Here is a 15,095-nt window from a genome sequence, read left to right as displayed (position 1 = left end):
GTGGGGTCTGTGGAAGGCTGTTCAGCATTTGGAGGAAGTCAGGAGGTGGTGGTCCTAGCATCTTCCCACTGAGCTGAGTTAAAAGCATGTTGAAGTAGCAAGCCTTTCCCTGTGTATTTGTGTCACATGATGATGAAGTCCAGGTGATGTGAGGCCAGCTGGACATGGCCGGGAAATGGCTGCCCATGCAATGATGTGGCCCACCTGCGCCCCTCACGTGAAGTAGCGGCAAGGTGTGGAGTCGATGGAGCAGTATGGGGTGCACTGCAAGTCTCCATAGGACCTGTGGGGGAGACACAGAAAAATCTGAGAACCTGCCCATCCCCTCTCCGCCACCTACCTCGAGGGTTTGGGGTCCAATCTCATCCACAGCAGCGCCTGTAACCACCACACTTGGGGTCCAGGTATAGTACAGACTGTCCACTTCTGGGGTGAGGGGCTTGAGGTGGGTGTTGTGTCCTGACCTCTCAACACCCCGAATGTCCCAAATTTGGGGGGGGTGGTCTTAAGCAGAAGAAAATGGTTCTTTCTCCTACCATAGTACCTACCTGAGAATCCAACCCTTCTCAACCCTGCAAAGATTCCCCTATGCTGTGTGTCAAAACATCCTGTGCTGGGGCCGGAGAGATAGCATGGAGGTAAGGTGTTTGCCTTTCATGCAGAAGGTCATTGGTTCGAATCCCAGCATCCCATATGGTACCCCGTGCCTGTCAGGAGCAATTTCTGAGCCTGGAGCCAGGAGTAACCCCTGAGCACTGCCGGGTGTGACCCAAAAACCACAAAAAAAAAAAAATTTTCTGTGCCAAAGCCAACAGTCAAATTCTCTGGGGTTCAATAAGGTGGCCCTAGCCAACTAGACCTATTGCATTCTTTTTTTTGGGGGGGGGGAGGTTTGGGTCACACCCGGCAGCGCTCAGGGGTTACTCCTGGCTCTATGCTCAGAAATCGCTCCTGGCAGGCTCAGGGGACTATATGGGATGCCAAGATTCAAACCGATGACCTTCTGCATGAAAGGCAAATGCCTTACCTCCATGCTATCTCCCCGGCCCTGACCTATTGCATCCTTAAAATCCATCTAACATGACTGAATTTTTTTCTAATGAATGTCAATCACTATATGTGGTTGTGGTTGATCCTCCTTGAATCATGTCTGCATCTGTGCTAATCTTGAGACAGTGTGAGCCTTTACACACACACTCACAGGCATCCACGGGGCTTCTGGGCATTGGAAAAGCCCTCCAATCATATTTTTGTGGAGCCTGCAGCAGCCCTGCCCAGTTCCTGGGTTCCTCTCTATGTCCTCTCTGGAGTAGTGAAGACATAGGATGAAGTGGTCTCCTTGCAATGCTGAAGTTCCCCCAAGTCTGCAGTTCCCCCAGCTGATTTGATCTTTGTTTGGGGAAGGGAGTTTTGAGGAGACCCTCTCAGAAGGGAGAGCAGAGAGGATCAGTACAGTCTGTTCTCTCACAGGACAGGACCCAAGCCTTCCAGATGGCAGAGACCAGCAGAGGCTGGTGGCTAGCTTCCTGAGAGTCTGGAGGACTGGGAAGCCAACAGTCCTCTCAGAGGCCAAGGGAAGAGCAGGGGGTGGAACAAAGGAGAGAAATGCTCCCTTTGTTTAACCAAGGATTGGGTACAACTCTGGTTCAGTAAGGTTTGTGATGCTATTTTGAACCCTAAAAGGAGGCCGTGTTCTAGACGTAGACCCCTCCTGGGACCTGCAATGGGCTTAGAAGATAAACTTATGGAGACCAGGACTACAGATATGCATATAGGTCACATATGCACTGCTGAGCCATCTCTGGGAAAACTAAGGAGTGTCCCTGAAGGGGGACCCTAAGTTCCAGGGGGTTATTGTTGAGGCCACACAAAGCAGCCAGATTAGATGAAATACAGCTGCAATCTCGCTTCAACTCACAATGAAGCTGTGGATAACACTGATGCTTAAAGCCTGTGAGGCCCTAATACCCCATCCTTCTGGGTTTCTTCCTCACCCCTACAATCCAGCAGAATTTGGGTGTTGGAGCTGCCTCTCAGGACCCCGAAAGCTGAGGTGCCCCAGCCCAGGACAATGTCTTAGTGGAACACAGACTACATCTAATGACTATCCCCCTTGGAAGCAGGAACTTTGTTATTCTGTCACTGAACCTCCCTGGAACATGAGATGAAGGGGAAACATAGCAGGAGGGAGGCATGTGGAAATAGTTCCTACCCAGGCAGGTATGTCTCACATGTCAGGTAGCCAAAATCAGAGCCGTCACAGTCCTCCACGCCCCTGTGTCGGTGACCATCTCCACAGTAGGCCCGGTGACAACCTGAGGAGAGTCAGGAAGTGAGAGGGCGAGACGGCCTCATGCCTCACCCTGTCAGGATAGTGTGACCACCACTCCACCAACAGGCTTCCATGAAGCTTCAAGAACAATCCCGGGTGGCCCCTTAGACATCCAAATACCACCCTTGAGAACCATCTATTGGCCTCTCAGGGTCTCATGTCCTCATCTCACACAAGCTGGGGTGTAGGCATGAGGGCATCCCTGAGATGGGCATAGACCATGGAGACTTGTCTGTCTGTCTATAAGGGGCTTCAGGCCAGTGACACTGGCCCTTGTGTGTCATGAGGACAGATCTTTAATGGGGGGGTCTCCTCTCTCACGTGGGCTCCTCTGTTGTAAGCTCTTTCCTGTCATGTGATTTATGGGCCATTGTCAGAAGGGTTCCAGACAAACCCATGCCCCAAGTGAAACCTCAGTTTCCAGACCCCTCAAGCCCCCATCCCCCACTCTGTCTTTCTCCTTGCCCCTCTTGAGTGCAGAAACCTGACTGTGTCCTTATTTTTCCTGGTTACTCAATCCTGCGTCCATTTCCCTTTTGAGGAAGTATGGTGGGAATATGGGGTTTGACCAGAATGAGGCCTAGGAACCCAATTTTCCCTAGAGCTGCACTTGGGGACCAGGAGGCCTTTCAGGGAAAACCCCCTTGATTACAACCCCCCTGGGCAGTCTGGAGGTGTCAGAGCTGCCATTTGTCTGGAGAGCGTGTCAGGAGCCAGAGCTTCTGTCTTTTCCCATGTACCCCTATACAGGGCATCCCCAAACCAGGCCCCACTCACTGATGCAGCTGTCATTGGCATCGTCGTTCCCGTCATCACATTCCTCCCCAGGCTGGATGACCCCATCCCCACAGGTGCTGCGGCGGGCAACAGGATAGCCCCCAGGGTAGAATGGGGTCAGCTGGCCACAGAGACACACCACAGTTACCAGGGCTATCATGGCAGGTAGGCACAGGCAGGGGAGGCATTGGATTGGGGGACCCAGTCAGGGGACAGCCCTGGGGCTGACAATCATTCCTCTCCTGTCACCTGAGCTCAGGTGATGTCAGGAAGGTAGGGAAGTGACTGTACAGAGGCCATGTTCCCCAGCACAGAGCAGAGGCTGTGTGCAGGGCCTGGAGAGGGGCTCAGCCCTTTCTGCAGACAGCACTGCCTCCACCTGATGGCCTCCCCTTCCTTTTTTGGGGGGGGTCCACACCCGGTGACCCTCAGGGGTTACTCCTGGCTATGCACTCAGAAATCGCTCCTGGCATGGGGGACCATATGAGATGCTGGGGGATTGAACTGCAGTCTGTTCTAGGTTAGCACGTGCAAGGCAAACACCCTACCACTTGCGCCACCACTCCAGCCCCTGGCCTTCCCTTCCTTGAATGAGGCACTTTGGGCCCTGGTGGGGTGGACAGGCATGCAGATTACCTGGATGGGGAGCCAGCCAAAACTGTCCTTGAAGTACAGAGATCTCTGGTCTCTGCGAAAGGCGATGGCATTCTGGGTATTGAGTCTCTCCAGCTCCTCCTGGTCATTGACCACAAAGATCTGCCCAGAATACAGAGATGAGGATTCAGGCATTGGGGGCGAAAAGCTGGGACTAGAGGCAGTCTTTATTTTGGGGTTGGTACCACTGGGAGCAAGGGGACTGTTTATTATACTCCTTATCCCTTCTAGGGGATCTTGAGAGTGTGGGCATGACTTGACTCCCACAACTGCTCAATCTGATAGTTTGACATGAAAAACATTCATGGTTAAAAATGATTTTAACTTCCTCATGTTCAAAAAGTTCATTGCAAAGGCAGACCATCTATTTAAGTATATCAACATCTGGGAATAATTCTTTTAAAAAAATATTTTCATTGAATCGCCATGAGATACACAGTTACAAATTGTTCATGATTAAACTTCAGACATACAATGTCCAACACCCTTCATCAGTGTACATTTTCCTCAACCAATGTCCTCAGTTTCCCTCCCACCCTACCTCCTCTGCCTTGTCTGCTTCTGTGATATATATCCCCCCCCTCGCTCTGAAGATGATTCTTTTTGTTTATGTGATATGTGTATCTTATTTTTGTTTGTTTCTGAGCTTTGGGATCATACATTCTGGCTCTATGCTGCACAGTTGGATTTTGCTTCTGTGTTAAGGATCACTCCTGGGTACACAGGTGATCATAATGGTATCAGGAACCAAACTGGATCAGCTATGCACAAGGCAAGCTCCATCTTTTTTTTTAGGGGGTTGGGTTTTTGGGTCACACCCTGTTGCTCTGAGAGGTTACTCTTGGCTCTGAACTCAGAAATTGCTACTGACAGGCTAGGGGGACCATATGGGATGCTGGGGATTGAAATCTGGGTCCATCTGGGTCAGCTGCATGCAAAGCAAATGCCCTACTGCTCTGTTATCACTCTGGCCCCAGAAGGCAAGCTCCTTAACACTCTTTCTCTCTCTCTCTCTTTCTCTCTCTTTCTCTCTTTCTCTCTCTCCCCCCTCTCTCCTCCCTGCAAACTATTCTAAAATTATTATTTTTGTTTGTTTTTTGGTTTTGGGGCCACACCCGTTTGATGCTCAGGGGTTACTCCTGGCTAAGTGCTCAGAAATTGCCCCTGGCTTGGGGGAACCATATGGGACGCCGGAGGATCAAACCGCGGTCCTTCCTTGGCTAGCGCTTACAAGGCAGACACCTTACCTCTAGCGCCACCTTGCCGGCCCCTATTCTTAAATTATTTGTACTAAAAGAAATACCTTATAAATTATCCAACCATAGGATACTGGCTAAACAAAATACAGCTCAATCATAGAATATCCATCCAAATGATGCTATAATACATTCAGATTCAGAGTTTACATGAGATAATCCACACAAGGGTAGACAGTAGTGAATTTGGTGTAAAGAGAAAATGAAATTGTGAGTCCAATTGATAAGTCGATAATTACTGAACTAAAATGAAGGTCTATTACACTGTTCTCCTTTTGCATACATTTATATTCTTTATGATAAAAAAGTTAAAATCAGGTTGACAGGACAGGAGAGATAGTATGGTGCGTAGGATACTTGCCTCACATAAAGCCAATCTAGGTTTGATCCTTGGCATGGAATATGTCCCCTATCTTGCCGAGAGTGATTCCTCACAACAGTGCCAGGTATAAGCCTTGAATACCACCATGTGTGGCCCCCTAACAATATCTCAAGAAACAGAGACACGTTCACAACAGTTTGAACATAGCTGGGTTTCAGCTGAAGAACTGATTTACTATGTAATTCCAACCATATAAAAGTTGTTCTTGGGGCTAGAGTGATATAGTACAATGGGTAGGGTTTTTGCCTTGCATGTAGTTGACTCAGGTTTGATCCCTACTATCCTATATGCCCAGGACGGTTCCTTGAGCATCTCTAGGAGTGATTCCTGAGCACAGAGTCAGGAGTAATCTCTGAGTGTCTCTGGTGTGGCTTAAAAACTAAAACAGTTGTTCTTTTTAAAAAAAAAAAAAAAGACAAAGTGAGGCCAGGGAGATGGGTTAGAGGACCAAGGGCAGCCAGATGCAATCCCAGCACTAACTGATCCCCTCAGAATGGCGGAAAGGAACCTTGAGCACAAATATGGGAATAGCCTTTGAGTTGCTACCCCCACTCTCAAGAAAAGGAGTATTCCAAAATGAATCCTTTCTTTTCCTGTTTTTGATTTTCTGTTTCCCAATTTCCCATCAAGAGCTTATTACTCAGTATCATGGGGCAAGGAAAGGAGGAATAAACATTACCAGAAGATATTTACAAAACACTGAGATACTAGGTTCTGCAGGACAGACACCCCAGATTTCTCCTCAAAGAGTCTTACCACAGGAACTTGAGGGGAGCTGGGCCCAGACACAGAGTCCCCATGGGAGGGATTATTCACATTCCGGGGGTTCCCACACAGGCATCTTCCTGGAGGTCCCGGAAGTCCTCTTTCTCCTTTGGGTCCCATGACAAGATGTCCTAGGAAATAACAGATTACTCTGTGAATAAAGCCAGGGCAGAGAGAAGCAATTAGCTTGGGGAGGTGCCATCTTAACAGAGAAGGTAGAAATCCTCAGTGTTTCAGGACACAAGCTAACTGTGGGAGAATTTCAGATAAATGCTTTTGACTGATATGTTGAAGAGTTAATGTTTTCTGTGGGCTCTTGAATTTCCCTGTGTATGGCAGCACCTTTCCTAACCCGCCTGTCCCTATCCCCCTCTCTCTACATGCTAAAGATTAAAAAAAAAAAATCAGTCATTCTATTTCTTAGACTCTTTTTCTCCTCACCATGGGCCACTGTGTTGGCCAATTTGAGGTCTGCCATGGCAGAAGAGTGGGAACCTGGGAAATTCTATACCAATAAGGAAGAAATACAGCTGTTGGGAAACAAGAGTTTCCTCTTTTTTTCTGTCCAAAGATAGATATAATGAATGGTGCTGCTGAAGCCCTGTTGCAACCACAAGTCACAAGTATGAGCCAAGAAATCATCATAAGGAAAATTTGAAAACATTTAGCTACTTTGGAAAAAGTTAACTACTCTCCCTCTGGACTTAAGAAAAAAATAATTGTTTGGTGGGGGGGGTCTTGCTGATGGACATATGGTATGCTGATAATTGGTTTTTTTAACTAATCATTTTTGATACTTATATTTTTAAAGTATTGTATTATGTTGGGTTTTATTTTTGGTTTGTGTTTGGTTTGATTTTTTGGTCATCCAGCAGTGCTCAGAAATTACTCCCGGCAGGCTCAGGAGTAATTGGCTCATATGGGATACTGAGGCTTGAGCCCAGCTGTATGCAAGGCAACTGCTCTCCCTGCTGTGCTATCACTGTGGGCCCTGTTAATATGATTTTAATTTGTGGTGTTAAAGCATCAGATCCACGGTTTCACATATGCACACTGAACTAGTTTCTGCTCCCTTGTTCTTTTACTTTTATGTACATCTGTGCACAGGAGATGTGGGAGTTTCTTTTATTTCATCTAGAGGAAATAGAAGGTTTGAAAATGCTTGTCCTGGGCCCGGAGAGATAGCACAGTGGCGTTTGCCTTGCAAGCAGCCGATCCAGGACCAAAGGTGGTTGGTTCGAATCCCGGTGTCCCATATGGTCCCCCGTGCCTGCCAGGAGCTATTTCTGAGCAGACAGCCAGGAGTAACCCCTGAGCACTGCCGGGTGTGGCCCCAAAAAAAACTAAAAAAAAAAAAAAAAAGAAAGAAAATGCTTGTCCTACTAAAACCATCAAGAAACATGTCCTGACAACATTTGATGAGGATGAAATCCTTGCCACGTGGGTGGTCTACTAGGGGTCAGTGGTGTCTGCCTTGGCTCAGTCCTACCAAGGTTGCTGAGGAACGAACCTTTCAAAAACTCTCCAGTGCACACCAAGACTGAGAAGTCTGTTCTGGGGAAATGCCATTGTCTCTTTCCAAACCCCATCCAAGAATATTCTCCCCTTCACCTTTGCTCTCTGGGTGTCTCCTTAAGGAGCTACTAATCTGGCTTTAAACCTTATTGTTCTAAAGAAGCCTTGTGAATTTGGGGTTTTTTTGGGGGGGTGTTAATTATTTATTGGTTTGGGGGCACACAGGGATTATTCCTGGCTCTGTGGGACCATATGGGATGTCCGGGATTAAATTCAAAGTCAGTTCAATGCAAGGCAAACTCCCTACCAACAGTCTTATAACTCCAATCTGCTTTATGAATTACTGAACCTGTCATGCACCCCTCTGGTGCAGTTCATCATGCCAATGCCTCTTCTACACTGATCTCACTCAAATTCAAGATAATTTACAAGATGATTTGGATTCAAGATTATTTACAAGAAAGAATCTGACTGAGGTCCATCTCCTGACCCTCACATCCACCCCTGGAGAATATAGATTCTACAAGGCCAGGACTGGTGCCCATTTTCATGCTCTTGGAGATGACAAAGGTCAAGAAAAGACACAGGTTTGCAGGAGGACCACATGAATGGATGGAGGCAGGCTTGTTCTGAAAAGTCTAAAAGTCAAAGTGCTAGATCAAGAGTTTTCCTATGGGAAGAGAAGGAATGAGGGGACAGAGAAAAGAAATAAAAGTCTTGTTCTTGTTCTGAGAAGGGGGAAAAAAACAGACATGGAGAAAACCAGTCATGGGTTTCAGGCTGCACGTGCCATTCACAGATACCAGAAGAAAGTAAAAGAAACCCTGGAGAGAGGCCTGACCAGGCATCAGCTGTAACTGGAGGAGGATCCCCAGTGGGAAAAGAACCCTCAGACCCTCAAACCCTGAGCCTTCCTGGCTATGGGGTAAACATGTACAGATGAGAATGCAACTGGCATGCTGGCTAGGAGATTTGACTACAGCCTGCAATGGCTTAGAGACGTCTGTTCACTTGAACAGGGATAAACACAGCTCTGTAAGGGCTACAGCCTGCAGCTCTCATGTTTTGTGAATAGCTTGGAGAAACAAAGAAGCATCCAGCACAGAACTATTCTGGGTAATTGGACACCCAGGTGGGAATCTCCCAGGGCTTGTACCAGGGGTATGGAGCTGGTATTAAAGCTAGAAGATTAAAAAGCTGGTATTAAATCCAGAAGATTCTGAGATTGCAGAACCTTCTCTGGAGTCCTGGCCTCTGAGGTTTGTCCCTCTGGAAAACTAGTGATGAGGTTGAAAACTGAGTTTACTTTGACTTACAACCTGCCACTCATCCTGGACCATCATCTTAGCACATGTAAGCAGGAAGCTGGCAGTGCCTGCTGATGTGCTCATACCTACCGGGGCAGGAAGGAGGCAGGTAGGAAGCAGTCAGACTTGTCCCGGCTTACTGCAAACAGCATTCTCAAGGGTCTTGCCCACCCCCATGCCTTCTTGCCCTACAACTTGAGTAATCAGACTCTCCTGCCCTCTCTGCTTCCTCCCACCCCACCCTGCACCATCTTTCCCCTGGCATCACAGGATGTGGCCCAGAGCCCGCTTCCTGCTACCACTGCAGTTTCCCTGCTGCTTCCTTCCTCCCAGCTGTCAGAGGACATCTTTCCCAGGCTGCTTTCTGCCAAGCTTCCTTGTAGGGCACAGTGACACCAACATCCCCAGTTTAACCCAGGGGAATGGCCACTACCACTCTCCCCTGCTGAGAGGGGAACCTAGGAGATGGCAGAGAAATCACAGGACAGTCTTAAGTCACTTTCCAGCTCCCGGTGTGCACCACAGAGGCTTCCAGCCTCCCTAGGAGGAGTCCCAGGCTCACTCCTACCCTGCCATGGCCACCATCCTGACCAAAAAGTCCTTGGAGTTTGAGGTGCCCATGTGTCAGCAAAGGGCTGGACCCAGGACCTGAGGACCAGTAGGTGGGGCTGTGGCTGGGTCAGAAATATTTAGAGGGGCCAAAATGATAACACAGCAAATAGGTCATTTGTCTTGCATGCGGCCAACTCAGGATCGATCCCCAGCATCCCACATGTACCCCCAGCCTGTCAAGAGTAATGTCTGAGCTCAGAGCCAGGAGTAACCCCTGGGTGCCACATCTGGGCATGGCCCAAGAAATAAAATGCAACATAAAAAGAAATATTAGGGAGCAGGGGGGGCAGGTCTCAAGGTAGGATAATGGACTTTCCTTGGTTTGGGGCTGGGATTTTATCAGACTCAGGAACGAACTGGGTCTCTCCCAAGTCTTGATGTTGAGCTAACTTGTAAATCTCTTAAACTCCCTTCGCCCAGCTCTTCTAACTCCCCCAAAGCAAATAGGTCTACCTCATGTTCTCCAACCCTTACTCTGGGGAGTGGGTCCAAGGAAGGCATAGGGAGATGTCAGTGAGAGCTGCCCTGGGTTTCACTCTAGCTCCCAGGTGACAACCCAGGTGGGACATCTAGAGTCTGTGCAGTCACATCTGTGCTACTTTCAGGGCCTAGCCCTTCAACCACCAGCCCCCAACCCACCTGCAGATACCAGTTCCCCACTCACCTGTAGACACCAGGTCCCCAACCCATCTGTAGGCATTAGCCCTCCAACCCATTTGTAGACACCAGCCCCCCAATTCACCTGCAGATACTAGTCCTCTAACCCACCTGTAGCCACAAGATACCCTAGCTTCCAACCCAACTGCAGAGGCTGGGTCTATGTATGAGTCTCCCATATTCCTGTCTCAAGATCTTACTGTCTGGAAGAAAAGTTGGGGTGGGGGCAAAGGGCTACCACCATAGAGAATCCAGACACAAAGGAAACCCTGCAAATACAAACTATGTACCAGGGAGGGGAGTTTGTGGGGGACTGTCATGCCCCTTAAGCCAGGTGATAAGCCAGATCATAGAAATGTGTTGCAGCTTAACAGAGTCCCATAGGATGGGAGGTGAGGTTGGTTCCCATAAAGAATGGGGTGTGGAGGGCAAGAGGATCAGCTGGATGAAGAGATATTGAAAGACTCAGAGTAGGGTGAAGAAGTGTGTTGATCATATTAAAGGGAAGAGGTGCACCCACAAACAAAACTGTCTCCTGAGAAGGTTACTGCGAGTAAGGGTCTGCACTCTCACTATCCCAGAGCAGGAGAGAAATGGGGTTCAGGTTAGATGTGGACAGTCCTACCATAGATGCAGTGAGTCAACCAAGCCATCACCAACTTCCCTAGATACTTCTCAGTTTAAGGACTACATAAGTACCCCCCAAGAGCCAAGAAAGCCCTTTGCAAAGATGAACCTAAGTTATTCAGTCTCCGGAGGTGGCAGGTCAAGGTCATGGCACTGGAGGGAAATGTTCAGCTCATTAGAGCCCAGGAGGACAAGGGATGATTGGAAGGGCCCATCTGGATTACCTCATTACCTTTATAGGAACAGGGCAATGGATGTGGGACCCAGGCCTCATGTCCTTCATTTCACAGGACAGAAACAAGGTAATGCAATGACTTACTGACAACTAACTTAAGGGGATCTCCCAGTTTCTCTTTTTTCTCCCTCTTTCAAGGGTATGATGCTTTCTTCCTGGTAGACAAACCTGCTTCCTACCCTCTGTTCTCAGAAGGGCAATGCTCCTATGGCCTGGCAGAAGGAGTATGAGAGAGAAGAGGTTGGAGGGCAGGTTTGAGAGGGCGGGAGGGACTGAACCACAGAATTTCTGTACAATGATTTTGATGCAGATCAGTAAGGACTCCCTCAGAACACTGGATGAAGCAGAGCCATTTGCAACCTCACTATTTCTATGAGACTTGCTTTGGCTCCATGAACACATCACAAGTTAACTGATAAAATGTGTGCCACTTATTTTTCAATTAAAGTATAAATGGCATCATCAATCTAAAACTTCCTCTTCTCTATTCACTCCCACAAATGTCTAAACAAAACCAGAATGGTGTTTAATGTCCTTAAGTGTTAAAGTTAAATGATCCAAAATGGGGAAAAAGAGAACTATATGTGAGTATCTCTCTATCTAATTCAAAACACAAGACATATCTGTGCTGGCACCTCCCCATCTCTGGAGAGACTAATTGGGTGGAGGAAATGACACTATGAAGGAAATGAAGCAGGGGTTCTTACCTGCCGATGGAGAGCCTGGGGAGCCTGGAGGTCCTGGTCGTCCAGGTAGACCAGAAGGTCCAGGCTTGCCTGGAGGGCCCATGACTCCACTGTCTCCCTTCTGACCCTAACAAAGAGAAAGATAGGGCCTGTTAAGACAATGACCCATAGCAAACTTTCTCCCCCATTTATCTCTCAAGCAGGAATGACTTTGCACTTTATTAGCACAAGAATGAGTCAGAAACCCTAACCACCAGCTCAGGGAAAGAGATATCTGAAATAGTGGAGATTCCAAACTTTTTATCACATATAGCATATGAGAGTTGAAAGGACTAAGACAAAACACTCTCCTCTTTAGGCAGATGAGAAAGAAAAAGCCCCAGGAAGGACCCAAAACTTAATGAACTTAGTCAACATGCCTACATGATTCCCTCCCATTCTTTAGCTCTGAGAGTGAAAGATTGTTCTCTTTGTCATTGATTTTCCCTCATGCCATTTAGCTCAGATCCAGAAGTAACCTCTGTGAGCAAAATAAAAAACAAACAGAAAAAGAGACCTGGGTTTTTCCTTGGCTTGAGAGCTTGGCCACCTCCTGTCAACATTCTATGCCTCTGTTTTCTCAACTCTGAAATGAGGGCAATAAATATACATCTGCGGGGAATTATTGAGAAGCTGATAAAGATCTGATATTTTTCACCCCTAAAGATCAAAAGGTTTTCACAGAACTAAGAGCTATTGTGAGTCAAGTGAACTATCATAGAGGCTACTTGGCTTCATTTTTTTTTTACATGACTACATACTTCCCTCTTTCTCTTTTTTTGGAGGGCGGGGACACCTGACTGTGCTTAGGGCTTACTCAAGGGACCATATTGAATGCTAGTATTTGAGCTAGAGTCAGTCATATACAAGGCAACTGCCTTACCCCTGAGCTATTTCTCTAAACATTATTATTTTTCTTTTTCTGTTTTTGTTTTTTGGATCATACCCGATGGTATCAGATGTTACTCTTGGTTCTGCACTCAGGAATCACTCCTGGCCGTGCTCAGGGGACCATAGGTGATGCCAGAAATTGAACCCCTTACCTGCTTGCTATCTCTCTGGCTCAGCTCTGATGGTTTCTTTTTATTTTTAATATTTTTATTTAAAAACCTTGATTACAAACATGATTGTGGTTGGGTTTCAGTCATGTTCTGATGATTTCTTAATGATAGGGTCCTTTTTGCTGATGCTCTGGGAGTCTCAAGAGTCACACCCCCCTTGTAGTTGCCCTTAAGAATGACTTAGTGGGCCGGGAAGGTGGCGCTAGAGGTAAGGTGTCTGCCTTACAAGCGCTAGCCAAGGAACGGACCGCGGTTCGATCCCCCGGCGTCCCATATGGTCCCCCCAAGCCAGGGGCGATTTCTGAGCACATAGCCAGGAGTAACCCCTGAGCGTCAAACGGGTGTGGCCCAAAAACCAAAAAAAAAAAAAAAAAAAAAAAAGAATGACTTAGTAACAAGTCAAGTAATGTTACCCTACATTGACAGAGTAACAAGATGATGCAATTTGAGGTTCATTCTTAGGTAATTAAATTGTCTTTCTTATCCTGAGCCTTCTCAGGATATGGATAGATTCACAACCTCTTAGGTCTGGACCCTTTTTATACTTCTCCTTTGACTGATTTGCCCACCTGATGAATCATAATCTTCTGCAAGTTTGGGATGAAGATGTGTTGGGTGGGACCTTTCTAGTTATGATGGGGACATGCGACCTGAAGTCTTGTCAGCATGGTCCTTGGGACTTTCTTGGCAACGTTTAAGAATCTCTTAAACTCTTAATATAGGCCCCATGAGATCATAGTTTGTTTCTAATTTCTTCCTGGGATAGGGAGTCACTTCTTGTCCAAACTAAGACATTTCATGTGTAAGCAAGTAAGTCCCAGAATGGCAAAGGAAGTCACACCATCTTAATATAGCCACAGTTAAGTCTTGTTTCCCTAGCAGCCATGCAAGTTGGCTGTGAGCACAGGAAGTGCCACCACATGAAGGACCTGTCGTCACTCCTTGATTGTGACACTAACAGTCATAGAACATTCTGCTTATGGGTCATCTGCTCAGAACAAGTCTCTGTGAATGAGGAACTTTGAAGAACACTTTCCAGGAAAGTCTTTTTTGTTCTTTGTTGACACCAAGTTTTGCCATCCCTCTAAGGAAGTTGTTATCCCTCCGGAGCCAAAGGCCTTATAATAGTCAATTATTCTCTTGATTACTTTCCTCGGGCCTTCCAGAAGGCAAGTCCTAAAGTGTGAAGGGGCTGAGAAAATGGTAAGAGAAAGCAAGTCTCAACTCTCTAAGCCTGTGTTCCTCCAATAAGGTTGATGGATTAGTGGTGTAAAAAAAGTTAAAAATCGCTGGTTTAACACAATGATTATAACTGTTGGTTCATAGGTTGGCATGAAGGCCAGGTGCTAGTCGGCAGCTATATAAAAGTTCAAGAATGCTGTGTTAGGCTATACCTCTGATGTGGAAGCTGACTCTTCAGAGGCGCTGGACTGGGTATTTCACTTCCCTAACCTTCGTTGCCCTGTGACTAAATGTGAGTGAATGAGCTGGCTACTAAAAGTCTCCTGGCTCTGAAATGCTTATCTTCTGAAATTCCTTCTGAATTTATGATTGCAGGATAGGAGTTGACTTACAATAACCTCCAGAAACAACCAATCTACCCATCTCTTCAAATGCTTGTATAACACTCTACATTAGAAAATCACTTTATGACAAGAAAAAAGAACCATGAGGTATTTGGGGGGATGATAAAATGAGTAAAAGGGAATCAAGAGATAAAAACACTCAATTATAAAAAGATATGTAAAACCCAGGGTTAGAATGTCTAGTGTAGTAACTAGGTAATATTATAGATTGGGCATAAAAATTTTCTGAAAGGGTAAAGTTCTGAGATCTTTAAAGTTCTTATCACAGGACTGAAGAAAAAGTGAGTAGGGTGAGTAGGGTGCATGCTCTACATATGGCTGACTTGGTTTCAGTCCCTGACACTCCATATAGTCCCCTGAGCCCTACCAGTGTAATCCCTGAGCAAAGAGCCAGAAATAGTCCTTGAGCACTACCAGGTATGGTCCAAAGATAAAGAATTAAGTTTTTATCATAGGAAAGTTTTTTGTGGGGCCTGAGAGATAGCATAGTGATAGGGCATTTGCCTTGCATGCAGCCAGCTGGGGAGGGTCCCAATTCGATTTCAGGCATCCCATGTGGTCCCCCATCCTGCCAGGGGCAATTTCTGAGTGCAGAGCCAGTAGT

General features: G+C 46.8%; 1 protein-coding gene across 3 annotated transcripts in view; it reads right to left on the bottom strand.

Moving 5' to 3' along the window:
- Nucleotides 1-213: 213 nt before the first annotated feature.
- Nucleotides 214-15,095, bottom strand: part of COLQ (collagen like tail subunit of asymmetric acetylcholinesterase) — a 53,881-nt gene continuing 38,999 nt past the window's right edge. For all 3 annotated transcript variants that reach the window (XM_049766142.1, XM_049766143.1, XM_049766145.1), the window contains 6 exons: nucleotides 11,827-11,932; nucleotides 6,158-6,297; nucleotides 3,746-3,865; nucleotides 3,110-3,230; nucleotides 2,213-2,315; nucleotides 214-283 (listed from right to left, as the gene is read on the bottom strand). In XM_049766142.1, coding sequence (XP_049622099.1) covers nucleotides 214-283; nucleotides 2,213-2,315; nucleotides 3,110-3,230; nucleotides 3,746-3,865; nucleotides 6,158-6,297; nucleotides 11,827-11,932 — 660 coding nt within the window. The remainder of the gene's footprint in view (nucleotides 284-2,212; nucleotides 2,316-3,109; nucleotides 3,231-3,745; nucleotides 3,866-6,157; nucleotides 6,298-11,826; nucleotides 11,933-15,095) is intronic.

Source organism: Suncus etruscus, chromosome 20 (genome assembly GCF_024139225.1).
Source record: "Suncus etruscus isolate mSunEtr1 chromosome 20, mSunEtr1.pri.cur, whole genome shotgun sequence".
Taxonomy (NCBI): domain Eukaryota; kingdom Metazoa; phylum Chordata; class Mammalia; order Eulipotyphla; family Soricidae; genus Suncus; species Suncus etruscus.
The sequence above is the reverse complement of the archived record's forward strand: the minus strand, read 5'-3'. Positions and strand labels throughout refer to the sequence as shown.